The sequence below is a fragment of the Blennius ocellaris genome (genome assembly GCF_963422515.1).
Source record: "Blennius ocellaris genome assembly, chromosome: 13".
Classification (NCBI taxonomy): Eukaryota; Metazoa; Chordata; class Actinopteri; order Blenniiformes; family Blenniidae; genus Blennius; species Blennius ocellaris.
This window is the reverse complement of record NC_137662.1, coordinates 16,112,063-16,138,978: the sequence shown is the minus strand read 5'-3', so window position 1 is coordinate 16,138,978 and position 26,916 is coordinate 16,112,063. Positions and strand designations below refer to the sequence as shown.

Here is a 26,916-nt window from a genome sequence, read left to right as displayed (position 1 = left end):
AAAAGATACCGGATATGAAATATATCACACTATTACTTTTACTTTTTCTATGTAAATATACATTTGACAAACTCATACAAAGCCCCTGTGCTACCTTTTAAATAACCTAGTTGAGTCCGAGATAAGATTCACATTTTGAGCACTTTCTATCTTGGAACCCATGTTGCATTGCAATCTGTCAGGTAAAAAAAAAAAAAGATTGTCTTCATAGGTATCAGTGGAGTCATGTGCTGATGGCACAAAGCCATACACACAATGATGGGTTGGGCTAGCGCTTCTTCTTTTAGATTGACTATCAACACATCAAACTACTTCATTGTGTGGTTTGAATATAAAAAGAGTTAATGTAATAATGCAGTTTTTGAATGGTGAAAACAATGTGAAACAACAAAATCTGAAATGGCACTTACATATGGTTTATAAAATCATTAAATTATTTCTGAATTTGCAAATAACATTCATTTTGTGTAGTGAAGACTGTGATAGCAAAATATTTTTATTCCGTAAAAAAAAAAAATCAAATCTTTGATAAGAAACTAGACAAATTTACAGTGCAGCAGCTTATAATAATTCAATAAGTGAATATGCATCTTTAAATGTTGACACCTTTATAAAATTTACAAAAGCATAACAATGTACTAATGTAAAAAGAAACTTATAACTATGGTGTATGTTATATTAGCTTCCCATCAGACATTACAGAGACAACTAATATGAAGTCACTGTTATAATTAACACATTTTCTCTGATAAGAAAACCAACAGTTGTTTACCAGAAGCAGTGTCATACTTCTTAAAGATTATATTTTAAAACAAATAGTCCACCCAAAGAAATTAGGTGAAAAAGATGCATGTGAAACCATATTTGAACAAATAATGTAAAAAAGGACAAGATTTAAACGTAATGACAGCCCGTCTAGATCAATGTGCAATATTGACAAAAAGAAAACGAGGCTTCAAGATTCTTTTCAAATAATTTCACACATAAATACACAACAAGCAATAAAACACAGAGGTTTCAGATTGAACATTCAAATAGTGCAAAGCTTCACTTAACAATTAAACATTGGATATTACAGTAAATAAATCCACTCTGAAATCTCTGAAACTAAATGACTTGCTTCTTCCAGCTAGGATCTTTTCTCCAGCCATTTATTTATTTATTCACGGATCAGCCATCCTTCATGCAAACACGATCAGCTTCTCGTTGCACCTCCACGGGTTGAGACGTGCTGTGCGTTGGATTCTCCGTGTGAGGGGCTGCTTGCTTCAAGTTGTCAGACTCTGATTTGGTTGCTTCTTCCGTTTTGCTCCTTTCCCTTGTTGTAGGATTTTCCTCCATTCCAACAAGGTCTTCACCAGCTTTCATGTCTTCTTCTGGCTCCATTGTTTCCTTTTCCATCTCCTCGGCGGTCTCTTCAGTCAGACTGGCCTCGTCGACTTCCATTACAGTAATCTCCTCATCTTCTTGCTCTTCTTGGCGGTTTGTCAAAGTATCCACAGGCTGCCAGTAATCGTACAGCTTATTCTAAAGGAAGAGCATTAAAAATAAACAGCAATTAAGAGTGAAAGAAAAAGCAGAGTGGATAAGAGGTATTTGAATAGTGTTTGTGTGTGACTGCTGTACATGGAGAGGCCTGGTCCTTTGAAGGAGGATCTGCCACTTAGTGTAGATTCTGGCCACAAGATCTTTCACCTGAAGTGGAAGATGAGGATGAGGATGAGGACGAAAGCAGTCAATGTTGATTACTGGAAGCTGATATATTATTTAAAGTGAGTTCAAATCCCTCAAATGATTGACAATGATTAAACATACATGTAAAACAGACTCGGTAGAACCAAGTCAAAACACCCTGTTGGTATGACGATACGGCAGGTTTTGTTTCCCTGGAAATTGAACTTTAAACGTGAAGACGCCTTATATTTGGAGCATGGTGGCAACGACACCTGGAACTAAAGCAGCGAGTCAGGATGTGTATGAGGATTAATCTTTGGATGTAACCAGGAATGCAGTTCAGCAATGTTGCAAAGTTAAACGTGCATTCATGTCGATTTGTCTGTTGCGCTTGTCTTGTTACAGGTACTTAATATTAACCACAGCTGGCAACGCAATGCCTATGACATCTATTTATTTAAGAAAATATAGAAATCATATCAATATAGAAACACAATTCTACCATTATGGTAAATTTTGCCACTGACAATTTTAAAAGTGGCCCGGCTAGTCCTTTTGATAGATTAATAGGATAATTATTCTGATCTTTTCAAAGCTACGCAGATTTGTCAACATCACAGTCATATCCATGAATCCTGATCAGGTTCGTCTGAACTGACATAAACGTGTGGATTTTCATTACTGGTCTGTGTCCCTTTGCTTAATCAATGTATTCACTCATTCTTAGTTGGATTCCTTGAAAAAGTAAAAAATTCTTCAAGCTCAGGAGCCTTGCAAAGCTGCATGTTTACAATGATTCCGTACATCACATATAGTGTTTTTTTCCTTGCATTGAACACTGAACTCGTACTCACTTTGCTCCGGTAAAGACATTTTTCACTCTCTCTGATGTCACACTTGACGTGCAGCTCCAGTTCCGATGATAAACACAAGAGTTGCTCCTGATATTCAGAAACAAATAATGGGTCATTCATTGGGACTAAAGCATCGATGATATCATCAGCCTAACAATTCAAAATCCCAGAAATCAATTCTGGTCCCACAATACCTTCTGTTGAGTTGTGAAGAACTGCAAATTTGACGCTTCATTTACTAATGTAAGAAGACTGTAGCACAGGTAGTATGCCTGAAACAAGAGAAATGGTGTAAAGCGGTTTAATCCACTTCATCAACCTTTTACATGACAAAAAAGAAAAGAAAAGAAAACTGTCAAATTGATTTTACAGTGGAACCTTTTCAAACTTCAAATCAATCCCACACTCACTTGTTGGTCTAGAGTGTTCTCTTCATTTCTGTGTCCACCGCCTGAGTTCATGTTTCGGAGAAGGGAGGAGGGCTGCATGTGGAGAAGGTATGGCCTCAGCTGGGAGAGCTAATCACCACACAAATGACATGGGAGGATTCATTGCGTTATCAATATCAACACGACTGTAAATATAATGACAATACTTGTAGAGTTGGGCTCAAACGTAATCTGAGTACTTGTTGCAATGAAGGGATTACCTGAAAGTTGCTTTGTGTCGGTCTGTACCTGCAGTTTCCTTCGATTAACTTAGAGATCATACACAGGCTTAAATGTTGACGCAGTTGCCTTTTGGAGAGAGAGAGAGAGAGAGAGAGAGAGAGAGAGAGAGAGAGAGAGAGAGAGAGAGAGAAAAAAAGTCTTAAAAGGTTAAAATTGTAACTAACCTAGACAAGGAGACAAACATAAAAAACATGACAACTCACCTTCCACGTTTGCTGCTGGGCAGAAGGCAAACAAGATGGCACATGTTGTGATGATCATCTGTCAAATCAGTGAGGGCTGTACAGATATTGGGCAGCTACAAATATTGGGGGGGGGGGGGGGCAAAGAAGTAATTAACTCGTTAGATGAATTCACAAGAGAAGAAAAAATAGTTATACAGCAGCTTGTTTGAATGAATAAAAAGATAAAGACAACATGTTGAGACACTATTAATGTACTCACCATCGTGTCCCAGTCCATGAAGTTTTTGACAATTCGACGGTGAACAGAGCAAAGACTGAGACTGGACAGGAGGATGAACGGGTCCAGGCTGATCCGGCTCACCACGGTCAGCAGCAACAGCAACTCGCCATCGCTGTACGCGCGAGGGCACAAGCCCAAGCTGAAAGACAAATACTGCAAGCAAGCAAAACGATGAATTGTAATGTTGACGTTCTGCTCGGACAATAATTCGGGGTTTCCTGCTGTGTTTTACCTTTAACACATTGTTGTAGTTGTGTTCAGCGAAACCATTCTGTTCCCTGCTGAACGCGCTCTCTCTGTTGACATAGACGTCCTCCCTGCAAGCAGAGGTTCAACTCCTCACTTCTTGGAATCAAATGCAACCGAATGAAACGAGTGATCTGCGAAGCAATGCTACTCACAGCAGGTCTCTTTCGGTAAACAAAGGCTGCAGATTCTCAGAAGGGTAGAGGGCAACAAAAGCCGCTCCCATGTTGAGCAGAATGAGCGTCACATCAGCTAAACTGGGCACCCACACTCTGAATCGGTGACTACCGTTATTCACTGGGGAAGTCGACACACAGAAAGAAATACTCGCGACATGTTTGCATTGATCAATAAAACCAATGAAAAATCTCAAGTTGGAAAGAAGAAAAACTCAAACAAGGCTGACCTCTTTCATCAGCAGCGGTGTAAGCGATGTCAAACAGTGCCTGAAGCATACCGTCAGACACCAATCTCTCACTATGGATGGACATCATCTGGAAAGATAATCACATCATCAGGGTCAAACTTGTGATCGTTGGCAACAAAACGTCGCGGAAACAAACCAGCGGCGTGCTGGTTGCGTGCGGCGCCTACCTTGAACAGGAAACGAGTCACCAGAGGTGGACAAGGGGAGTGAGAGTCATATGCATTCTGGAACAATTCGATGGCCACATGCAACCTCAGGTGGGCAGGGCTGGACCTGATGGACCGCAAGGAAGTACAAGGGGAGAGAGACAGAACTGTATGAAGGTTTGCTCAGGCCAACTGGGGCAGCAGCGCTGGATACATCCCACGCTGCAAAAAGCCAAAGGATCCAACAACACACTGATGACAAATCAATATTCAGGGGTGTGAATGAAGAAAGCTCGAGTGAGTTTGTGGTACGGCTGAAAACGGGATCTGCTGAAACCTGAAGGAACGCAAGTTATTCTTCACTTCATTTATTTTCTTTTATTTGTCACGGTTTGCTACTTCAGTAGAGAATATTGCATCAAAATGTACCATAGTTTATTGTAAGCTTCTATTGGTGTTGAATTAAATTTGAAGGAACTTTTGTCATTGAGTTGTTGACAGGGATACAAGAGTGTTTGAGGGGTCAGAGTAAAAAAGTGCTTTACTTCTTCCGATTGCTTTTCATTCATTCAAATGTAGATTGAATGGATTGTGTCGCTTCTTTTGTTTTATTCATTTAAATATTATTTTTTTCTGTTCATATATTCAAATAAAGATGAATTCATTCATAAGGTGTGTACATTAAAAAATTTTAATAACATACTTTATTAAATCCAGTCCAAAATATACAGCGCAGCGCAATTGACACGCAGTCAACATTTTTCTTTCTTTTCTTCCCTCAGAAACAATCAAAGACCTTGTAACATGAGTCTCATAAGCAACCCTCCCAGACCAACAAATAGACCTCTTAGTTAAAATAAATACAAAATAATAAAGTGTACAAATATTGCATTGTTGCAAATGGGAGCCAGTTTGTCGTGCAAGGACACCTAAAACCTGTGATGGCTCCTGATGTAGCCGGTCCTATCGACAGCGTTTCCTCACCCGGTGTATCTGTGCGCAGCCACTTGATCTTTTGAGTGTGTCTCAGGGTTTGTATGGGGGTATGGGTTCCTTTCAATATGGGTAACGAGTGAGACTCCGTTTTATAAATAAAAACTGACCGATTGCATTCAAGCAACTTAAGAAATTTGGAGTGCAGAAGAGAACGCTCAAGGAAGTCTAGAGCAAACCAAGGAACGCTTTAATCTTCCAGCGAGTGTGAAGGTCATGTCTGACGATCCATTCATTTATGTTGCGTTTGATGCAGCGTTGGCACATGATTGACCCAAGAAATGCCGCCAGACAAGTGTTTGATATGCAACAAACCTGAAACTCAACATTGCATGTGATGATGTACAGTTGCATTCTACTAGCAGTTATTATAATCGTTTGCCCTTTGAAGAGGACTTATTTGGTTGTTGATCTGTGCTCTCTTTCTATTACCAACTGTATTTTTTCCTCGGTTCACCATCGTCTTTGTTCCCTCATGTGGAATAGCAAGTCTATCTGACTCATGTGTGTCCAGAGAAAAGCAGCTCACCAAAGCATTGTTTTCTGCGCTGTCCCCTCTGGATTGACCGTGCCATGCCGAAGCTGCAGCGTGTTCTGGTCAAAGATCTGGCCAACCTTCTCCATGTTGAACACCACTTCTCCTGGGGGCATTTCCTTGATTGCGTTGGACATCAGCGAGTAGCGCTGCAGAAATTCTCTACAAAACAATCGGTTAAAAAAAAAAAAAGTACAACACACTTAATTAAAAACTATATTACAATGACGACTTGCATCGACATGCCTGTGTGAGCCTTACTGCTCTTCAGTGGAGATGCACTCCACATGGTTCTTCGCTGCATCCTCATATTCAGCGATCGTCAACAGGTCTGACTTACAAGCCGTTAGATGTTCCATTTCAATCTCTTTAGCCCTGAGGCAGAAGAGCAAAGAGAATGTGGCCTCTGCTTTGTGTGGAGAGTGTAGCAAAAACAAAATGTTATGCGACATTTTATAATCGATGTACCTCTTATTGGTGTTAATTTCCATTAACATGTCATCTAGATTGTTCTTGTAGATGCCTGATTTTGTGTTGGATGGCAACGGCTTCTGTAGAAAATGACAGGATGCAGTTGAGTTTAAGAATTATAAATCACTCTGATTGTAATATACTTGTAAGTGGTGAGAAACTTACATTTTTTGTTTGTAAGCTGTGAGTTCCAGGTGTACTAGGCTCTGAAAAGGCTCCCTTTTCTGGTGTATCGGGAGGCTTGGTAGCACGCTCAATTACTTCCTGCAAGGAAATCAGTTGCTCGTCGTCACTGCTGTGACAGCTCTCCGCCACGTCAAAGTCCAGAGCCAAGCTCAAGTCCAAGTCCAGGTCCATGGCTGCGGGGTCCTCTTCACTCAAAGGCACTCTGCTCCTTTCACTTGTCTGCCTTTCCAGTTGACGATGCTGAGAACTCGACGCAACAGTTCCTTTCGAAGCGGCCGTGGCCAATGATATGTGCGAGCATGCACTGCTGGAGAGGGGCAATATAACTTTTTCAACTTGAACACTCAATCTTTTAAGCTCCACATCTGAGGGAGTAACAAGGTGGCATTCGGGTTTTGTGGAAGTAGGTGAAATGCTATCAAGTCTTCGTCGCTTTGAAGTTGGACACGGTGGGGAGATGTGCAAAGACACTGCGGCTGGCGCAGGATTTTGTGTTTTGGGACATGAAGATCCAGTAGCAGGGGCACCGGAGCTGGGTGGAGCGCGAGATGAACCATCTTTCTCTGAGGTGGGCGTTTTATGTGGCACTTCTTCAATCTTGGACTTTGACGTCTTTTGCGAAAAGCCGCCGACATAAGTGAGGGGATCAGGGGTGAACAGCTGATCTGTGTTGTCAGGTATTACTATACTTCTACGTGCACGTGGAGCTTTAGACTTCTCTACCGTAGGCCCATTCGAAGACACTGAAGTTAGTTTTGAGGTTGGCTTTGGATGTTTGCCGTTTGGTTTCATTCTCTCCACAGTTTGGTTACTTCTGTTTAGAGGATTAACTGCTAAAGCCGAGGTAGTATTTGCAGTCTGACCCGAGTGGTGGTTGTCAGTGAAGCAACTATTGTCTTTCCGAGGAAGCTGAGGGAATACTGAAGAGTGAGATTGATCCGTTTTGTTGTGTAGCCAATTTCTCTTTTTCACACCGTCTTCACCTGATTTTGGAAGTGAAGATGTCAGTGTGCCTGTTTGAGTGGCATCTAATAAGGACTGTTTTGCATCCATCACCGGAGGCATGTGTGTGTGATGTTTCTGCGATGACATGTCATGTGACTGCCTGCGTTTGGTTGTCAATGATGAATCTGAGCATGTTGACTGTTCACATGCTTTGGACTGTAGAGGACTATCTCTGGCTTTGACGGCCTGTTCCAGACATGACGAGTGAAGGTCGAGTGAATTCAGTTGTGGGTCCTCAGCAGTTTGTGTTTCTCCAGAATTTGGACTTTGAAGATGCAGTCTCTTGCCGTTCTCTTGACAGGTCGCAGAGTCCAAGCAGTTCTTGTTGGATGAATCATCACATTCTACATCTGAAGACAGAAAAAGGCACGGATGACATAGTTTCTTCTGCCTACTTTTGCTGTTTGCAACACAAGTGTATAGATGCAGGTCTGGAGTGTGCTTGGATTTGACATATATACCACATACTGTGAATAGATTACAATCAGTAAGATAAAATTACAATTATTTCAGTTTAAAACTGAACATTGTTACCTTCTCAGACTGTACATTTTTTTCCAGTTATGAAAAAGACATAAATTATAGGAATGATAAAAAGACTAAATCAAACATGTTATGCAATAAAACCTCTATATAACAGAGCAATGAGAATAAGTCGAGTAGATACAGAATGGACTTGAACAATACCTGTAATCATACTTTGGCTTGAAGTTTTGCATTCACATTGTTGGCACTACAAAAGAAAAAAAAAGTTACTCCTGCATTAGTTCATGTGAGGAAAATACTGAACATGATTAACTTTGCAAAATACAGTAAATGCTTTTTGACCTTTCTAAGCATGTGTTAATGCTTGTCAGATTTTACCAGAGTAAAACAAAACTTGTACAACTGTAAGTAGAACAGTATAAATTATGTCTGAATTTGGGTGCGCTGCACTAGAAGCAGATTGACTCCATTTGTCCTTTCAGCAGATTGTAAATCATGTGAAATTCATCCAGCTATTTTAAGGTCTTTCCACAATTTGCAAGCTGTTGGCAAGTTTCTAAACTTAAATAATAATAACAATACCATAACAGCTATCTGAAAATCAGTGTATTGCACGTAGACCGCCACTTAGCATTGCTGTTTAATGTCATGTTGCAGAATATATACAACAAAAGATGTCCACAATGCTTTTTTTTAAACTTCTTGGTCCATAGCAAGTCAGGAAATGAAACAAACTAGAGCAACATTATCTCTTTCCCCCCCTGCAAATGTGTACCAGATAAGCAAATCACACCACACCGCACAAAAAGTATAAACCTGCCAAACACTTGTGAGCATGAACCAGACAGCTGGCCTCTGCAACAATATTGCATTTATTGCCAGCAGAGTGCCAATTCGCAAAGATTACTATCCTAGGCAGTCCTTTGACTTTACTATTATTTTTCTGCAGTAACTCGTCCCGCACCGTTGGGAGCATGGGCACAAAAAGCCCATCAAAAGGTGCGGAACATTCGAGAATAGGTTGCTCTGAGGTTGCTAACTTTCCTCGGGAATTTTCGAGTTGTGAGGATTTTGAGCTTTCAGTTTAAAGATAAAGTTAAGCCCCTTGTTTTTGGGAGGACACCACAGCAGCATGTTCTGAGTTTCTGCTGAATAAATAAATACAAAAAAATAATAATACAACGTATTTAAGTGATGAATAGATTACTGCCATGTTTGAATTGGAACTGGGTGAGTAGAAGTCAAAACATGGACAGTTTGACGTCCCATTAACACAAATTAAAACTGGTTCTTATTAATTTCACTGTACCTACTGCTATCCGACCTGTTTTTTTTAATCATTATTATTATTATAATTATTTCCTAATGTGTTAGCAGGATGGTTCGAGCGCGTTAGTAACGCTTTCGCCAAACCGCACGTGAACGCTGTTGTCACGTAAAATGCTTTTGGCTTTGCGTCAACAAACGGAACAATACAAACAATAATGTCCACAGTAAAACTGAAATGTCTCTGCAGAATAAGCAAACAGAGCGCAAAACCTGATAAAACTACACGCTCGCTAGGCTAGCGCCATCCTCCTTCCCGTGACTTACCTGCAACCGTCAGATTGGGGGGTTACTGTTTTACTCGTTTCACGGCAACTGAGGACCCGACTTCCTTTAACGCTCATTAAAAAAAAAAAAAAAAAAAACTTCCGCCACCTAGTGGACTGAATATGTAAAACAACTTGATTATGATACGATATTGGTAATCACATTGTCAATAAGAGGTTATATTTAAAAGAGTGCCAATACCACTTCTTCCAAAGACCAGTGATAACCTTAAGCTACTTGCCGATACTGAATACTTATAAAATGCCATAAAGCCTAATTTCGCCATCAGTCCATACTTTATGTTTAGCATGTAGCATTGCGAGTGTGTGAGCCCTGAAACTTCAGCACGGAGCATGGCTCGGGAGTTACGTGCTGAGCAGTGAGACTTGTGAGCGACATTGGTCCAGATCTCACTGGCAATCAGGTTGCTGGTGTTGTACAAACCATGTTTCGCCACTACTCTTGATATTTTGGCAGAACCTTGTTTACAGTCCGCCTCACATTTGTCATTCTCGGTAATAATAAAGACTATCCAAACCGTGGACATTACCCAGGCTCCTTTGTATACCTCCAGGCAATGAAATAAAATTCAAGACAATCATGGTATTTAAGAAACCCTCATTTGTATCAATACTTAAAATTATTATTACATCAAAGAGTACTTTTTTTTAATCACTTGAGCAATCCATCAGAATTATATAATGCGAAATTTACCAGCTAATATCTGTTTAAAAACCATTTTTTAATTTGTGGTACATAATAAATTAATTAAACTGACAATAGTTTATTAATATATTTGACTTGTCTGCTGTGGGATTTAAACCTGTGAACTTCCTATCTCGAGTCCACTTCTCCAGCCTCCAGGTCACCACCGCCCACTATCCGATAAATTGTTTAAACAGTCGATGACCTTGACAAAAAAAAGAGACCTTTGTTGGAGCCCCACTGATAAGCAGCATTTAGCCATGCTGAACTGCTGAAGACAATCCGTTGTGACATCTGAACAGCATCAAAGCCTTCATCCATCTTGAAAAGAAGAGCAAACTACCTTATCGGAGTCTTGTCCTTGTGATGATTCTTTCTTGGTTCCGGAGTTGGACAAAGTAGCTCTAGATTCGGGAACCTGGTCTCCACTGACGTGAAAGGACTGCGAGTCATTCTTTGATTTCCTCACAAACTGAGGAGAATTGGGGAGGAGTATATGTGAAAGTGAGGGTTGTGGCATGGAAGCACCGTCACCATGTATTGGACTGACTGGAACAACCCCCGGTACTGTTTGCAATGGTCCCGCTCTGTCCCTTGACATTGCACAGGGATTATTTGATGAGTTCAAAATATGATTTGGTCCACTTGAAGTAAGCCCTGGGGGTTTCACAGAGTGTTTTGGAGAACTCAGTCTGTCCTTGGGCTTCAAATGAGGTCTATTTACAGAGGAACCAGTAGGGCTGCTTGGAATACATCCTTTCGATGTAACTGGCCCCGAAGAATGAGTTGGGTGCCGCTGTGCACCTGGTCTTTCTTTGCAGCATAGCTCAGGTCCGGAATGTGGTAATATTTTTCTGGACATTGGAGGAGAAAGCCAGTTGGAGACCTGGGAGGGCTTCATTGGAGTCTCCTGGTGGAAAGATGTGAAATATAGCGAGCACTGCTGACCTGCAAGGTCCTTCACTGAAACACAGAGAAAAAAAAGTATGTTCATGTTATGAAAGGATTGATAAAATGTCATCACCCAAGAAACCAATCCTTAGCCATCACTTGTGCTCACCTTTATTCTTCTTGGAGATTGTATTCTTGTTGTATTCTGCAAGTTTTCTGTTAGAAAACAGAGAGAAAGTGTCACATTTTGACACAAATAAGGTGATTTTATCACCTTGGTGGCACATTTAAGGACACCGCTGTAACATAGACGACAACCCGAGCAAGAGCTGTCCACCAACTGCTCAAAACAAAGTAGACACCTGTGAAGAACGTTCTGCTCCTACACAGATTACCAATGACACCATAATATGGAGGGGATCAACAAATTGTTGTTAAAGTCACTTTCGCTTTATCGATTGTTGTGGGTTTTGGCCAAACCCATGATGACAATAGGCTGGGCTTTATGCGTGTGATCAATTTGGGAACAAATCTTGTTGCCAACCAGAAAAAACATCCCACCAGTCAATGTCTGAAATTATTATATGAAGGATTTTCTTGAGTTAGCTGTGGTCTTGACTCCATCATACCGTGTCGGCAATGTTAACACAGATATCTATAAGACACGGATAGCCAGACATTACTTAGGCGTCTTGAACAAAACCACTCCATTCTCGCATTTCGGAGCAGAATTATTGGTATAAGATTATGGTTATTTGCGTTATAAGTGTAATGTTCTTCATTCATTCTGGCAACCTGATATTTGCATTCACCTGTAACTTTTGATAGAGAGGGAATTCAACGACATGTTACCCATACTTTGACAGCATGATGTGAAGGGAACTTACTCTAAAGGTGAGACAAAAACTAGTACTTTGAGTGGGATGGATACACATTTAGACAGGCTTATATTGTGTCCCTCGAGAGATGTCGTCAAATCATGGGACTTTCGTATTTTCAAGCAACCACTTTCAGTTTCACCCACAGAGAGATTTGTGTGCAGACGATGAAACATACATACACGACATGAATGTTGATGAAAATAAAGGGTTAGGGTTAACCTTAACCTTAACCCTATCCCGGCCTGAGATAAGTGCTGTAAGAATGTCACTACTGCACTCTTGCAGCCCGTGAACGTTGTCAAAAGTAGTCGTTCCCGGAAGTGTTTAGCGAGCTAGCTGGCTAACTAGCGTGCAACATAACAATGGGCTTCAAAACAAACTCGCTCGAGCAATCTTACCGAGCGTTTGTGTAATTTTCTGTTGCTCTCCTCATTTTGCGGGTTGTGGAGCTTGTCTTCGGCTACATATAGCGATAGCAGTGCCTCGTTGCAGAGTTCCAACGCTAAAATCGAGCTCATCTGTCACATTTGCTCCCGCCGGTACTTGCTTGGGCAGACGCGTTTTGGCAATGCATCATGGGAGATGCAGTTCCCTCGTTCACTTCACAGGTTCAAAGAGGAGTGAACGTTGTACCCAAGTGCAACTTCTGTCACACCGTTTTATTAGCACCCAGTGACAAGAAAAGTGTTGTTGTCATGAAGCACTCAAGTCCCAGTACAATGTCAGAAACATTTAATTCAGCTTCCCTGTATAAAATATCTGCATTCAATTTTTTACATGAAAGAATCTAAAAGCACATTGCACCTGTGCATCTATCCATGCATTGGCATCCTGCGTTTCAAATGATCGATTTCAAAATTCCCTTTCTTGTCTATAAAGTTTTGAATAGGTCTAAATGCATCTCAGACTGACCCAGACCTATGAGGACCCCAAAGAAGAAGTTTACCAAGTGTTACCAGAGTCAGAAGAAACAAGTTAAAACAGCTTTTAGTTCCTGCGTTCTTCACCTGTGGAACAGACTTCCTGAGCATCTGAGGTCTACTGACACACTCATTTCTTTTAAATAATACCTTAAAACGATATTTGCTCAGGCTTTTCTTTATACAACATATTTCTTATTTTATTACTTTTATCTTAAGGTTTTTACTGTATACTCCAAATGTATGCTGCCAGTAAATACTTTGTTTAATTGTGTTTTCTTTATTTCTCTGTGAAAGCATTGTGAATTGCCTTGTCTGAACAGTGATTTATTAATAGATTTGCCTTGCTTTACTTAAAATGTACAGAATGGTAAACAATTGCAGATGTAAATATAGGTTTTTATCCAAGTATGCTTTCAATTGCAGATGACAAGTACCCCCCCCCCCCAAAAAAAAGCTATTGCTTACATTTCAGTCTCAAAGGAAAAATAAATTGGAGAATCAATTAGAGGATGAAGTCACAATTCTAAAGTTCATATTTTTGTTTCTTATACTTATGTTGTAACCATGGTCCATATAAATATTTTCTTCATCATAACCCTTGGTCTTGACTACCTTTATTCGTTAGTGGTTTTATTTTATTGATGCAAATATTCCAGTAAAGTCACATTTATCTATATTGATATTCTAACTAAAAATAGCTTTATGAATCGGTTAGAAATCCTGCCAGTAAATACGCTTACGTGGAATTTACTATTTGATTACCAGCAAAGGTTAATGACATGTAACTCCAATAAAAAAAATTCTGGAATTAAAACCTTTTCCTAGATGAAAAAAAATAAATAAATACATACACACACACACACACTAAGTAGATATGCCCACATTGGAACTTTTATTAGAGCTGAGATTTTAGGGCATAATTACCCAACACAAAGGGAATTACATTTGGTAACATTGTCAATACTTTAAGACACAACAGGAATGATCCATTTGCAAATTATTTTGCAGTTAAACAACACTGAAGCTGCTTTTTTAGGCTGTAAGTCCAGCAGGAGGCGTTCACTGCAAGATTAGGCGCATGAGGCACATAAATATATATGACACAAAGAGAAAACAGCAAGCCAAAGATGGTCCAGCACTGCAGATAGCCAAACTCAGGATTTTTAGTTGTACTGTCAATGTTGTTTAACAGTGATAATTTGAAACTCGGTGGACCATAAAGTGAACACTGAATCAATCATGTAGACTGAGTAAAGAAAAAAGATCGTCAGACATAACAACATGCAAAGACACATTTAGAGACAAGTACAGCAGGAATAAAAGTCAATCTGTCTTAATGGTCCCATATTGTTCTCAAGAGATTGTAAAATGTCATCACTTTAGTTGAATACATAAGAAAGTAAGCAAACATTTCATACTGAATCTGAAGAAGGGAGTGTGATGGAATTTTCTGAATTTACATTTCCTTCCTATTTCCCGTTGGAGGCCAAGAGGCCTGAAATCAAACTGACATCTGAAGTATTCCTATTCTATATCTGCACCATCAGTAATTGGGGTTAATAAGACCCAACAATTGTAGATAATATGATCAACATGTATATGAGCCATGGTTAATTCTTGAAGGTTTTTCGTTGCTTAGACAGTCCAGGAGCAAACTACTGCATGTACACTTCAAATAAACCACTATATGTTGTTTTATTCAGCTCAACAGTATCCATACTAAAAAAAAATTAAGTTAAACCTCTGATTAGTCATCCAAGAAAGTGAACGCTGCCCCTGGGTGGATTTTTTACAACTGCCTGTGCATTTGAGAAGCAAACACTCATATACACACACACAATGTAGAGTTAGCACCAGCACCTGAGAGCCTCCTCTGTTTCATATGCCTCACTACACGTTTGAGTCTTTCAACAAGTATTTGTTTGCTCTCACAGTTAATCACTCGGCTTTGAGCAAAACACTCTCAGCTTTTCAGTGTCACGACTCACTAATTACAGACATTATAAGTAATTACATGATGACGACAATCCCTTTTGAGGCAGTGTTTGTTATATTGGCAGAGAGCAGACATTTTGATATTATTGTATCATTGGAGTAACATTTATTTACAATCTCTTGAGAGCTTTAGCCGCCATCACTCACACAAACCCCAGTTGTTCACGTCCTACTGCTCTGAAGTTGCCTTTGATGACACTTTTCTGTACTTTCATCGTTGCAACCCAAAATAAATTAGAATTCAGGAAAAACACTAATTGGAGACCAGCTTGTCTGGATGACCTGTACCATGATACACAGAGAGGGCCTCTCTGTTGCTTTACTTCTTGGCCTTTCCCTGAGCAGCTACAGCTTCCATGGCTTTGCGTACAGTCTCCTCGTCTCCCAGGAACTGCATGGGCTTCACGGGCTTCAAGTTCTTGTCGAGTTCATAAAGGATGGGGATTCCTGTGGGCAGGTTCAGCTCCATGATGGCTTCATCTGACATCCCTGTGGGTGTACGCACACACAAACAAAACATTGAGACAAGTTTGAAGATGTAACATACTTAATATTCTACTGCAAAGTAAAACTAAACAGAAAATAGTACAGTTTTGTCAAACTAATATGAACTTGTTGCATTATCGAGTTCAATAACAATCGTTGTTGGTATCCCTACGAAGAAAGGACCCCAAGTCTTGCTCATTCCTGCTCTGAGGACAGAGTGATAACCACTATAACGGGGAGCTACCATAAACAGTTTAGACCATAACAAATGTGTTTACACAGTGAAGAAGTTGCGTACATATGACTAGTTAATATTCACCACCCACCCTCCAAGTGCTTGACAATCCCCCTCAGACTGTTTCCATGGGCAGCGATGAGGACCCTCTTTCCCTGTTTGATCTGAGGAGCAATTTCCTCATTCCAGAAGGGCAGCGCTCTCGCGATGGTGTCCTTCAGGCTCTCACAAGAAGGCAGCTGGTCCTCCGTGAGGTCTCCATAGCGGCGATCCTGCAAATAGAGCCATGTTAGAGATACATTTACCAAAGACAGTAGAAACCATAAAGCAATGCTTGGCCTCTTGGAGTTGTATTTCTCCCTCTCTCTATCTAAAGCCGGTGTGAGAAAGAGCAGCAAGCATGAAGGGATTCTTGCTGGAAGAGGACTGCAGTAATCTCAAACCTGAGAAGTGATAGGCTTTTACCCACATCAGCCTGCAGAGAATAACTGTAGCATGTGAGATTTCAGAGCTGTTTTGTTTTTTTGGGGGCGAAAACAACTATAGGTTCTCAGTAAAAAGAACATTAAATATGCACATTTCAAGAGTCTTGTTCCAAGTTTTACACCATCATTTTAGTGTTCCGGCTAACTGCTTGTTCAAAAGGGCTTTATACGGACCGTGAATTGAAAAGATTTGAAAAGTTTACTGTGTGTTTGTTTGGTGGTTTGTTGATGTTTTGGTGGATTTTTATGTTGCTTTCCTGACATTTTTGTCTATATACAGTACATATAAATCCTAATAATTCCTAGCTCCCATGTATGCTGTACAATTGAGAAACAAACAATTATTTATTTCTATTGTAATTCCATTGTCATTGGGGACTACAGACACAGTACATCTTAACTTTGGCTTGCCACGGTGTGGAGAAGAACAGTTTGTCTCCACTTTGAACTTTGACACATTGCAGAGGAGCTCATCTCGTCAGTCATATATTAACTAACTTTGGACATGCTATTAGGTAATGGCATGAAGGCCTCTGGTCTCAAATAGTAAAAACATCACATTGCTTAAGCTGTAAAGTTTCACTCACATTGTGTAAGAGAGTGAAATATCTTGCTGATTATTTGTCCTGTACACTCAAAGACAAACAATTGACCTTGAATTCACCATTTATTCCTCAAACAGTCTTGTGGTTTCTGCCTATTCTGCTGGTTATATTTGCCGTCATGCTTCTTCTTTGTTAAAGCTGCATTGAGGCAGCTGATCAGGTTGGCCAATATGTACATAACCAATCTCTTGTCTCAGAGGCCAACAAAGCTCTTTGGCTGTGCATCTATACACTGCAGATAACAAATCTCACCTTGCTGATGATAGTGTAGTAGTCATGCTCTGGGCCCATGGGAGGAGGAGGGATATCAAAGGAGCGCCTCCAGATCTTCACCTGGGCCTCTCCATGCTTGGCAGCTGTCTCGGCCTTGTTTAGCCCAGTCAAGCCACCATAGTGGCGTTCGTTGAGCCGCCAGGTCCGATGCACCGGTACCCACATTTGGTCAATGCCGTCCAAGACCAGCCACAGTGTCCTGATGGCCCGCTTAAGCACTGAGGTGTAGCAAATGTCAAACTCGAAGCCAGCATCTGTGAGTTTAATAGAAGGCGAGACACACATTTTGTTTTTACTGCAGTTTTTGCTTGCATCATTTCGTCAGTACATCCCCAGTGCTTCTACAAAAATAAATATAATACACAACAAATACAATGACGTAATGAACACAATACTACACAGAAAAGAGAAAAAGCTGTGTTCAAAGAATACTGATATCTGAAGTGTTCCATGGAAGCTCTAAAAGCTCTAACTTTAAAACTGGCATTTCCCCTCAGAACAAAATTAAGTTTTCAACTTCACATTAACTACAAAGTCTTAAATCATTCTCAAATGACAAGTATAGTAGGTTGACAAAGCATCCTATTTTTCCCCAGACATGTCTCCTTTTCACGTTCTATCAGGGGTGCCCAGGAGGATTATAGAAATTCATGAACATCTTTGAATTTAATTTGTTTCACGGGACTATTAAGCATGCTGTGGGCTATATTTAATTGGACAGACTGACACTACTTGACAGAGGAAGCAGAAACTGGAGTAGCATGACTTCTCATCTGCCTACAAAATGTGTAAAGTAGTGACTTTGTGAGGCTGTTTTTTCATGTTTAATATTATATCGGGGAAAAAATCACTCAGATATTTTGTTAAAGCTGAGTTTTTCAGACCATTATATGTTACATGCCATTATTTTTGGACTAAGGATTATTTGACACTTAACAGAACATGCTGAGTAACCTCTGAGAAGCCTATTTGAACGTGATGACAATCTGTGATATGCCATATCGGTGAAATGACAATCTGTAAGGGAACTACAAAGTTTTTACATTGTGTTTCTTCTCTGCTTTATGTTTGCATTACATATGCATTTAAATTAGCCCCGAGCAGACACATTATTGCGCATTGCTGTGCGGCCCCGCTGCAGACAGCTCTCCTGCACGTCCGCACACTGTGCACTGACTCAGGGGGGCGGTTCTCTGCGCGACCTGATGCACGTACAGGCCAGACGTTATGCAATTGACTGCAGCCGACGGGAAGTCAGAGACATCACAGTGAAATGGTGTGGAAATGCATGACTTTCTCCTCACCTTTCAGGGCCTGTCCGCCTCTCCTGGCCTCCTTCTCCCCGGTTACACTCAGATCGGCGTCGAACCAGCCGCAGAACCTGTTTTCCTGGTTCCAGTTGCTCTCTCCATGGCGGATCAGCACCAGCTTATAAGCAGCCATTGTGTCGAAAGTAGAAGACTCAACTAAGGATGTAATATTTTCTTTTTAACGGGTGCTGAGGGTTGTTGAAAGGTGGACTGCGAACTCGGTGGAGGCAGAAGGTCCGCTCAGAGCCGTCAGACCCTTTTATTCTATGGATTGGTTACCCGCTACTACTTCCGGATTTCCACAGCCAATGAGATTTCTCTCGATGACGTACGTTTGTTTTCAACCAATAGAAGAGGTGGGCGTGAGGGGAGAGGGACTCCTGACCTTCATGTGGAACATTGAGTTAATCTATCTATCTATCTATCTATCTATCTATCTATCTATCTATCTATCTATCTATCTATCTATCTATCTATCTATCTATCTATCTATCTATCTATCTATCTACATAATGAAATATATCTATGAATAAAGTATTGTTGAAACCAAGATTTTGCACTTTTTGTGTCTTTATCTGTGACTTTACTTATGTTTAATATGTCAACAGTTGCACAATCACTGTAACTCTCACTGTATCCTGATGATTACGCTAATCTCCAAGAACCTCTATGTATCCAATGATAGCTGTGGTGCCTGTGCAACAGTTGTTTATCTCTCGTGAGGTATGAAAGGAATAGGGTGAAGAAAAGAATTGTTTTTGAAAGTCAATAGCACATTTGCAGAATATATTTAGGGTTGGGGTTAGGGTTAGTGCACATTACTACAACTGTGCACAAGTGTACAGTTGTTGTAATGTGCATATGACAGCTGAGTCACTGAAGTAGCACTTTTTGTGCCCCAGAAAAGGTGTAAAATACTATTTCCATTCTGATATGCAGAGAACAGCAAACTAAATACTGGAGTGAGACTGTCACCTCTTGACATTCTCTGAACTTAACTGATGAGGAAAGTGTTTGTTATTCTTAAAAGGTAACTTTTACACTCTGTGGCTGCTATGTTTATGTCAAAATTGTACAATACAGCAATTAAAATAAAATCATTTTATGTGAGAATATATCTTAGCGTGAGATGACTAACATTGCATATTATTTAATAGTAACTGTTTTTTAATTTGCATGTGCCATGTCATTACAAGTATGTTTGAAGCCAACAACTGCATTCACTAATAAAATAAATAAATACCGTAAAATGTCATCATATTTAAATATCAGAAACAGTCCTTGTATGTATTCAGCATGTGTCCCCTGATGAAACTATGACTAACTAGGGACTCTCTTTAAAAGTCAAAATAACCATAGGACTGATTTAATGTGCAACTAAATCGAAATTTTGAGATAAAATTATTTTTAAATTCTGTGCGACCCGAGTGCGCCCCCGTGTGGGAAAGTCTCTTGCCACTTTTCCACAGTTTAAAAGAACAACTTTTTTAAAGACTTTTCTTCAAACACTCTAGTCTAATTATCACATTACGAAGTGATGAATAGTGTTTATTTGATTACAAGAACTATAATTTTCTCTGGATGATTGTGTGGTATAGAATAATTAGTCATATTTGCTCAATAATTATACAGATAGGTCTCATCAAACATGAACAACTCAAACTAACTTTGACCACTTTTTCCGTCTCTTTTACCATTCCTTTTTAGGCAGTGTATTTTAACCTAATTTTCCTGGTATTGCCACTACATAAATATTTGTGCATTATGTTCTTTTCCTTCCAACAAGCCCTCCAACTCAAATGATTACATTGGTCGATTTTATGCTTTTAAATTTGCCTTTTTTTTTCTCCCCTAATAACATCCATTTAATGTGACAAAGAGGAATTGGACTGTTGCGTTCAAAAACTGTGAAAAAGCAAATTTCTGGGAAATACTTCAGAGCTGTGGGACCTATTATCAGAATCTCCATGATCCCCACTTGGAAGGAATGCCTGTTGAACTTTCCTGCACATGCCTGTCTACACTTTGCGAAACATGTTTGTCTGAAAAACATTCAAGTCATGAGAACTTCCATATACAGGTATCTTACAAATCAAAACCTAGAGGTGATGAATGAAAGCAGAGTTGCAAATGCAAACTACTAGCAATGACTTATTAAATGTCAAACAGGAAATTAGAGAATTCACCCACCCAGTGATGAAAAACTTTCCCTCAAGACTTGTTCCCTCTGCAAGACACTCTCAAAGTCTTGGCTGAGTGGAAGAAGCTGTGGTAGTTTCAATGCCCTATAAATAGGAATCATCTTTTCCCACCACTGGCTGCCATTGCCCTCGCTCAACACACAAACACTGAGTCCATTCACGAGTACCATCTGGGCATAAGCTGCTGTAACAAATGTAGAGTCAGTAATCTCTCAGTCACTATGTTGGGAAACAGTAACCCGAATGGTATCAGAGGCAAATAAGGCCTCCCAGCCTGGAACACTGTGTCAATTCATGCCTCCCTCAGACAGGAAATGTCAGTCTCAGAATCCTGCTCAAACTTTAAAGACATTCAGTACATCTCTCTCTCTTTGCTTCCCCCCCCCCCCTGCTCATTCACTTGTTCATTTGGCCTCCATCTGGTCTCCCAGTCCCTCTTCCCCTCTTCCCCTCTTCCCTTCTTCCCCTCTCCTCTGCTGCCCTGGAATGTGCATCTCAGCAGTAGCCGATGAAAATGTGGATAACAGGGCACTGCTGCGTGCGTGTGTGTGTGTGTGTGTGTGTGTGTGTGTGTGTGTGTGTGTGTGTGTGTGTGTGTGTGTGTGTGTGTGTGTGTGTGTGTGTGTGTGTGTGTGTGTGTGTGTGTGTGTGTGTGCGTGCGTGCGTGCGTGCGTGCGTGTGTGTGTGTGTGTGTCTTTTCATGTTTCATGTGAGTACATGCGGCTGCTCGAGCGAGATGGGACATGAGGTCTGACTGCAGAGGGCGAGAGGTGAAGCACACACACTGATAGGCTGAAGCAATTTCATTGGGAATTACCCACCCAGACTTTTGGGTGTGTGTGGATAGATGACTTCTCTTCCAGCCACAGGGGCAGCTGCTGAGTGGATTTGTACCATTCAAGCAGACACACCTGGGTCAGTAAACTGTAATACCACACTCTCGTTTGTAAGAAAGTCTAACATAAACAAAGCTGCTGTGATGAAAGTCACGACAGGCCACAGTGAAAAGACTGGGTTACAGATTTGTAACGTATGTGTGTTTTGGGTGTAGAAATTTCCCTCTTGACAATGCTGATCGTGCATATTTTTTCCAAGTCTGCCTTAAAATAATACTGACATTACCTTATTTTAGAAGGGTCTTTTGCTCACTCTTAAGAGACTACTGAAGTTCAGAAGATGCTTCAGCACTTCAAGTGGAAGTCTCTGAAGCACATTCACTGAGGGCCATCTTGTGTAGATTTAAAATGGATAAAAATGTAAAATAGTAAAAACTCATTACAACAAGCCAAGCATATACAAACAAGGGTCCCTTTGGGTATCCATGAAGCAATGAGACATTTATTGAAAATAAGAATCAGATAAAGAGGGACTACATCCAGAATACTAACATGCTCTCCATCTATGGTGTTATTTACAAGAAACAACACCATTCATGGCCTTGTTTCTTCTAAATGGATGTTCTTGCTTCTCCAATGCAAAAACACTTCCCTCTCCAAGCCCTTATTTAGGAGAAATGTTTAAGGCTATTGGTTAAAATGACTTTAGTCAGGAAGTTGACTTAATATCTGTGCTTCGCCACAAGTAGCGGAAGTCATGAAGTTAAAAAAAAACCAAAAAAAACATTTCACACTCACAACACTGAAGGATTTACTGTCTTTTCCTTTTTTTGTGAACATCATTTGTAAATGTCTGATGGCAGAACTCTGTAGGAGTTTTTCATTTGATTAATATGAGTCCACAACCACAGATGCTGTGCCTCCTGAGAGGTAAAGAAAATCAAAAGGGGTTATGACCACTTGTGGATGCTGGTCTCTTGCAGACGGGTGGGAGGGCACATACAGGAAATGTCTTTTTGGGTGACTGGCCAGTATAAATATCACACAGTTGGCACTGCAGAGTAGGGCCTGGCCCAATATGTCCTTATAACAAGTCGTCTGGGTTTTCTTCAATGTCTCACTCATTTGCTGTCCACACCCTGAGACAGAGTATTCCAGTCTCAATACCTGTGATTAATTGACGTCACTGTATATGCTGGATGTGATGTTTCAGAAATAATGTCAAATGAGTTGTTTCCACAAAATCGAATTGTGGTCATCGTGATATAATAAGGAGTCTGTAAATGAAACAAATTCATAAAGTCTTTGAAGTAGATGTGCAGAATCCATTTCTGGCCTAATTGACAGCATACGCTACAGCTGTGAGTCAGCCAGAACTTAAAAGATTCACTATGGTTCTCGCTCAGTATCAAACTAAAGCCTGGATGTGGACGTGACACTTTGTTTATGATCACACACAGTGCTGCTGTGTACTGCCTTGGGTGTAAACAACAATGTGTTTCCATTGGGGCTGACACGTGGACAGGACAACACAGAGGGGGAGAAGTTGAGTGTGAGGTGGTGGTGGGGGACTTCTTTCTTTCTTTGGAAGTACAAGATTTATATCCTGCTACTGCATCTGGTTAACATTAACTCTTCCACTCCCGCAACTCTGGCCATAGATGTCATCCTGAATGCACCCAGTTTATCAGATGAATTTACATTTGTTTCACCTTTATTCTCCCCGGACCTTAGGTAATTACATTTTTATCTAATGCGCCTTCCCAGAACTTGTCAGTTTAGTGCCAAGCATGCACAAGCCTCGCACCATAAAAGGAAAATCTTCTTTGTGAATCTTTTTTTTTTTTCACTGTGTGCAGTCTCAAGCCAGAAACAAACATATATGTAATCTCTAATTCAAGAATAATGTAGCTTTCAATTCAGTTGATTAGAAGTGCATATGTTGACTAAGTAAAAAACAAACAATGATTGAACTTATTTACTCAAATGAGGGGAAAAACAGCGTTTCTCAAAGTAAAAAGTAAACACACAACAGATCCAGTGGGCGTGTGTTTGTGTCCTTGTAACTGATCATCTAAACAATTTTTTAAAGGTTTGAATAGGGAATGTGTTGCTGCATTAAATCTTCTGATCTCTCAGGCATATGGCCACTTGTTTTCTCTGTTAAAGATGTCCCATTCAAAAAGTGCCCCTTTTCCATTTTTATGTCTCCCTTTTCTTCTATACATGTCTTCACATCATTTTCAGCAGTTTACAACTGTCGAGCATAATTTGCATTGATGGGTGCACGAAGGGATAATCTTTATTCACAGGTGTTCATTGGTATAGGCTGCAAACTAGATTTGTTTTTAAGTAGAAAGCTAAAATCTTTAGTAAAGCACAGAAAGGAAAAAAAAAAGTTTAAGTTCAATAACCCTTTCAGTGATTGCACAACATTTCACATTTGCAGTATTAAGTTTTATCTTATAAAGATATCAAATCTAAAGTTATATTTTTTAAACATTGCAGCTTTGGGTGCTGTTAAAGCTGCTACAAGTTTTTGGGAACTGCTTGCTGACTGGAATAAGCAAGACATTGACTCATCTTCCACAGTTTGGCTTTGTTTTCATTGGCTGAGTATAAGCCCACCTCCAGACCCCCCCCCCCCCCCCCCCCCAGCAGACTTTTCCGGTAAGAACAAGCCTTTTCCCAGATTATTGTTCACACAACACAAACCTCATGCACGCTGTTTCAAAAAATGAGTTAGTAAGATTCAGTTTGCACACACACGCTCTGTTAGTTACATAGTGTATGTGCATGCATGAGTTGGTGACTCCCTCACTGTCTGCTGGAGGCTCAGACAGGTCTAAGGATCAACAGTTTGCCTTTCATGTGGTTAAGTGGCACAGCTTATAAATGATCCCCTCTGATTGGCCGAGGCTTTTATCTCCCAACAGGAAGTACCCGAGGGCTTCCGCGTCTCCATGTCTGTGTTTCATTTAGGAAAAGGGACCAGAAACACAGTCTGTGTATCAGACCCACAGTTCCTTCTCCAAGCTTTACTAAAACCACATTGACACAACATTTTTGAAACATTACCCTCATGCAGCTCATCTGAAGAATTATGCACTGAAGACATAATGACAAGAAACATCTCTATAGTTCACGTTCTCATCTTTATTATTGGTGTTTTTGCTCTTTGTATTACACATAAGCTATTTTCTTTTTAAATTCAGCATACACGTGGTAGCACCAATCACATCCATCTTGTCTGACTGCTGTTTTTGAGTGAACAGCATTCTGACAGAAGGCACTGATTAAAAAAAATAAAAAATAAAATAACTGAATGCAATGGTTGAGCTTGAAAAAACCAAAACAGAGCTGGTATTTAAAAAACGACATCAACAAGTACTTGCATCCATCATGTTTGTTCAGTATAGCTTGCTGTCATACAAAAACCTATAAACACATAAAAAATATAAACTTTAAAAAGGCAATGAAAAAAATCTCCTGTGATGACAACTGTGAGCTATGAGAGGTCTGAGATGGACAGTTTCCAACATAACATCTACAAAATGATGTTAACCCGTTTAATACCAGCAGACAGGTATCAGTAGTGACCTGAGTTGCTGGAAGCTCTAAAAGTGCCTTTTGGGGCTTTTGGCAAGAAAGTCAGCTTTTAAATATAAATGATGAGTGTGAAAGTTCTCAATATCAATACTTAATCTACTTCTGGATTTAAAAAAAGTCACATTCAGAACAAAATAAGAGATTTTCAATGTTTTGTTTACATACATGCCATTATCATCTATAATGACCCCTGCACATATTTTTTGCTAAAACCAAGTATGTTTGTGTTGGTGTTTTCACTGTGACTGTAAAGAAAATAATATTATTTCACGAACAAGATTAAATGAAGGAGGTTTGACCCTTACGTGTACAAACTGCATGAACTGCATTATCATGAGACAACCTAACATCAACAATAAATTCAGTTCGGAGACATGTCACTGTGGTACCTTATTAATATAACTCCCGTTTGCGATTTTGCAGGAGCTGCTCTGGTTTTAAATCAACACCCAGGTGGACAGCTGGAAGGAGGGAGACAGTAGAGTAAATTTTGCATATAGAGTAACTTTGAATAAAATTACAGTGAAGTTAACTATTCCTCATCTTGCTGTGGATGGATCCAAACCCTCTTCCTCCTCCCTTTTGGCCCCCATTGTCATCACCACACCCGGTTGCTACCCCATCAGATGACCGTCTGCTCCCCCCGACACTTTCTGCAGGCCCCATAAATAAGCGAGAGCAGATAGGCCAGGCAGCACAGACAGGAGAACACGGTGGCCGTCAGGTAGACCTTGTACAGGCAGAGGTGCTTGTACAGGTCCAGGTTGCAGTACGAGTTGCGGTCCGTCTTGTAGATCATGACTCCTATCGCCGGCAGGTAGAGCGCAGCAGCGGCCACGTCGTGCGCCAGGTTGGTGGCCAACCAGCGGTCCCCTCCGAGCAGCGGCACCAGGTCCTGCTTCTCCAGCAGGGTGAGGAAGAACAGGGCGAGGGTGAGGAGCCAGAAGAGGACGGCGACGAACAGCACGAAGTGGATTGACCCTTCGTATTTGTTGGCGGCGATCGTGACCCACAGGCCGGCTCCGAAGACGATCTGCAGTATCCGGACGACCCCCAAAAAACTCTTCAGGAACTTCAGGATGTTCTTCCTCACCTGCGGCTGCGGAGGTTGGGGTGGCATCTCTCGCTATCTCTCTCTCCTCCTCCGATCACGATCGGTCCCTTTTTCCCCCGAACAGGGCGGGTGCGTTTTTGCCAGCTGCAAACAGCTGGTGGAAAAGATGGACAAAAAGTGGAAATAAAGAGTTCTGGAAAGCCCGGGTTTTGCGCTCCGATAAATCCGCCAAATGTGGGCAAGTTTTGGGGAATAAAAAGGGAACTCTCTGTTCTTTCCACAGCCCCGGGGTTTTGAAATGACAAACCTTCTTGTATGTTTCGTCTTTTCCGTTTCCTCTGTTGAATGTAGCGTCTGTTTAGGGGGGCTGGGTGATGCGTTTGGGGGGTGGCCTGTAATTCAAACCCATTCTCCACCTCTGCTGGACTGACGGACTCATCCATGTCCACTCATCCGGTTACCAATTTCTCTGTTTTGTTGTTTAATTTTAAGCGTTATCACATTTTCCCGCTTGTCTTTTAGTCACGCAGACATATGACTAATTGAATGAACAAGTATTTTCTTTACTTTACCGTGGTATTTTCCTCATGTTTTGAGAAATTATCAATGCGCGCTGTGTTTATACGATAAGTCCATGCGTCACGGTGTTTGCGTGTCTCTGCGCAAGACTCTCAC

The 26,916-nt window shown here is 40.6% G+C and overlaps 3 protein-coding genes across 3 annotated transcripts; all 3 read right to left on the bottom strand.

The window, feature by feature from the left end:
* Window positions 1–555: 555 nt before the first annotated feature.
* slf2 (SMC5-SMC6 complex localization factor 2) lies at window positions 556–10,930 on the bottom strand. The gene is made up of 18 exons (XM_080507426.1): window positions 10,801–10,930; window positions 8,361–8,406; window positions 6,648–8,023; window positions 6,480–6,562; window positions 6,273–6,386; window positions 6,006–6,173; window positions 4,505–4,610; window positions 4,317–4,404; window positions 4,066–4,207; window positions 3,897–3,981; window positions 3,644–3,817; window positions 3,403–3,497; window positions 3,178–3,265; window positions 2,939–3,046; window positions 2,723–2,800; window positions 2,529–2,615; window positions 1,627–1,695; window positions 556–1,527 (listed from the first exon to the last, which is right to left on the bottom strand). The coding sequence occupies exons 2-18, from the start codon at window positions 8,368–8,370 to the stop codon at window positions 1,171–1,173; spliced, it is 3,228 nt and encodes a 1,075-aa protein (XP_080363552.1). The 5' UTR covers window positions 8,371–8,406; window positions 10,801–10,930; the 3' UTR covers window positions 556–1,170.
* A 3,101-nt stretch (window positions 10,931–14,031) lies between these two features.
* Window positions 14,032–20,738, bottom strand: LOC308138520 (phosphoglycerate mutase 1-like). Its single transcript, XM_080507664.1, has 5 exons — window positions 20,732–20,738; window positions 18,536–18,697; window positions 17,211–17,485; window positions 15,960–16,140; window positions 14,032–15,636 (listed from the first exon to the last, which is right to left on the bottom strand). Exons 2-5 carry the CDS (start codon window positions 18,672–18,674, stop codon window positions 15,467–15,469), a joined length of 765 nt encoding a protein of 254 aa, XP_080363790.1. The 5' UTR covers window positions 18,675–18,697; window positions 20,732–20,738; the 3' UTR covers window positions 14,032–15,466.
* A 3,976-nt stretch (window positions 20,739–24,714) lies between these two features.
* On the bottom strand, window positions 24,715–26,569 carry marveld1 (MARVEL domain containing 1). The gene has a single exon (XM_080508063.1). It carries the CDS (start codon window positions 26,305–26,307, stop codon window positions 25,810–25,812), a length of 498 nt encoding a protein of 165 aa, XP_080364189.1. The 5' UTR covers window positions 26,308–26,569; the 3' UTR covers window positions 24,715–25,809.
* Window positions 26,570–26,916: the final 347 nt, after the last annotated feature.

What these genes read in the sequence shown, in the direction of transcription:
- slf2 (XM_080507426.1), bottom strand. An exon ending in GAAATTAACACCAATAAGAG is followed by an intron (nt 6,387 to 6,479) that starts GTACATCGATTA and finishes CTTCTGCCTCAG; the next exon opens with GGCTAAAGAGATTGAAATGG. An exon ending in TGCATCTCCACTGAAGAGCA is followed by an intron (nt 6,174 to 6,272) that starts GTAAGGCTCACA and finishes ATTGTTTTGTAG; the next exon opens with AGAATTTCTGCAGCGCTACT.
- LOC308138520 (XM_080507664.1), bottom strand. Translation starts at nt 18,674, where the DNA reads ATGGCTGCTTATAAGCTGGTGCTGATCCGCCATGGAGAGAGCAACTGG. An exon ending in ACTACACTATCATCAGCAAG is followed by an intron (nt 16,141 to 17,210) that starts GTGAGATTTGTT and finishes CTCTATTTGCAG; the next exon opens with GATCGCCGCTATGGAGACCT. An exon ending in GATTGTCAAGCACTTGGAGG is followed by an intron (nt 15,637 to 15,959) that starts GTGGGTGGTGAA and finishes GTACACCCACAG; the next exon opens with GGATGTCAGATGAAGCCATC.
- marveld1 (XM_080508063.1), bottom strand. Translation starts at nt 26,307, where the DNA reads ATGCCACCCCAACCTCCGCAGCCGCAGGTGAGGAAGAACATCCTGAAG.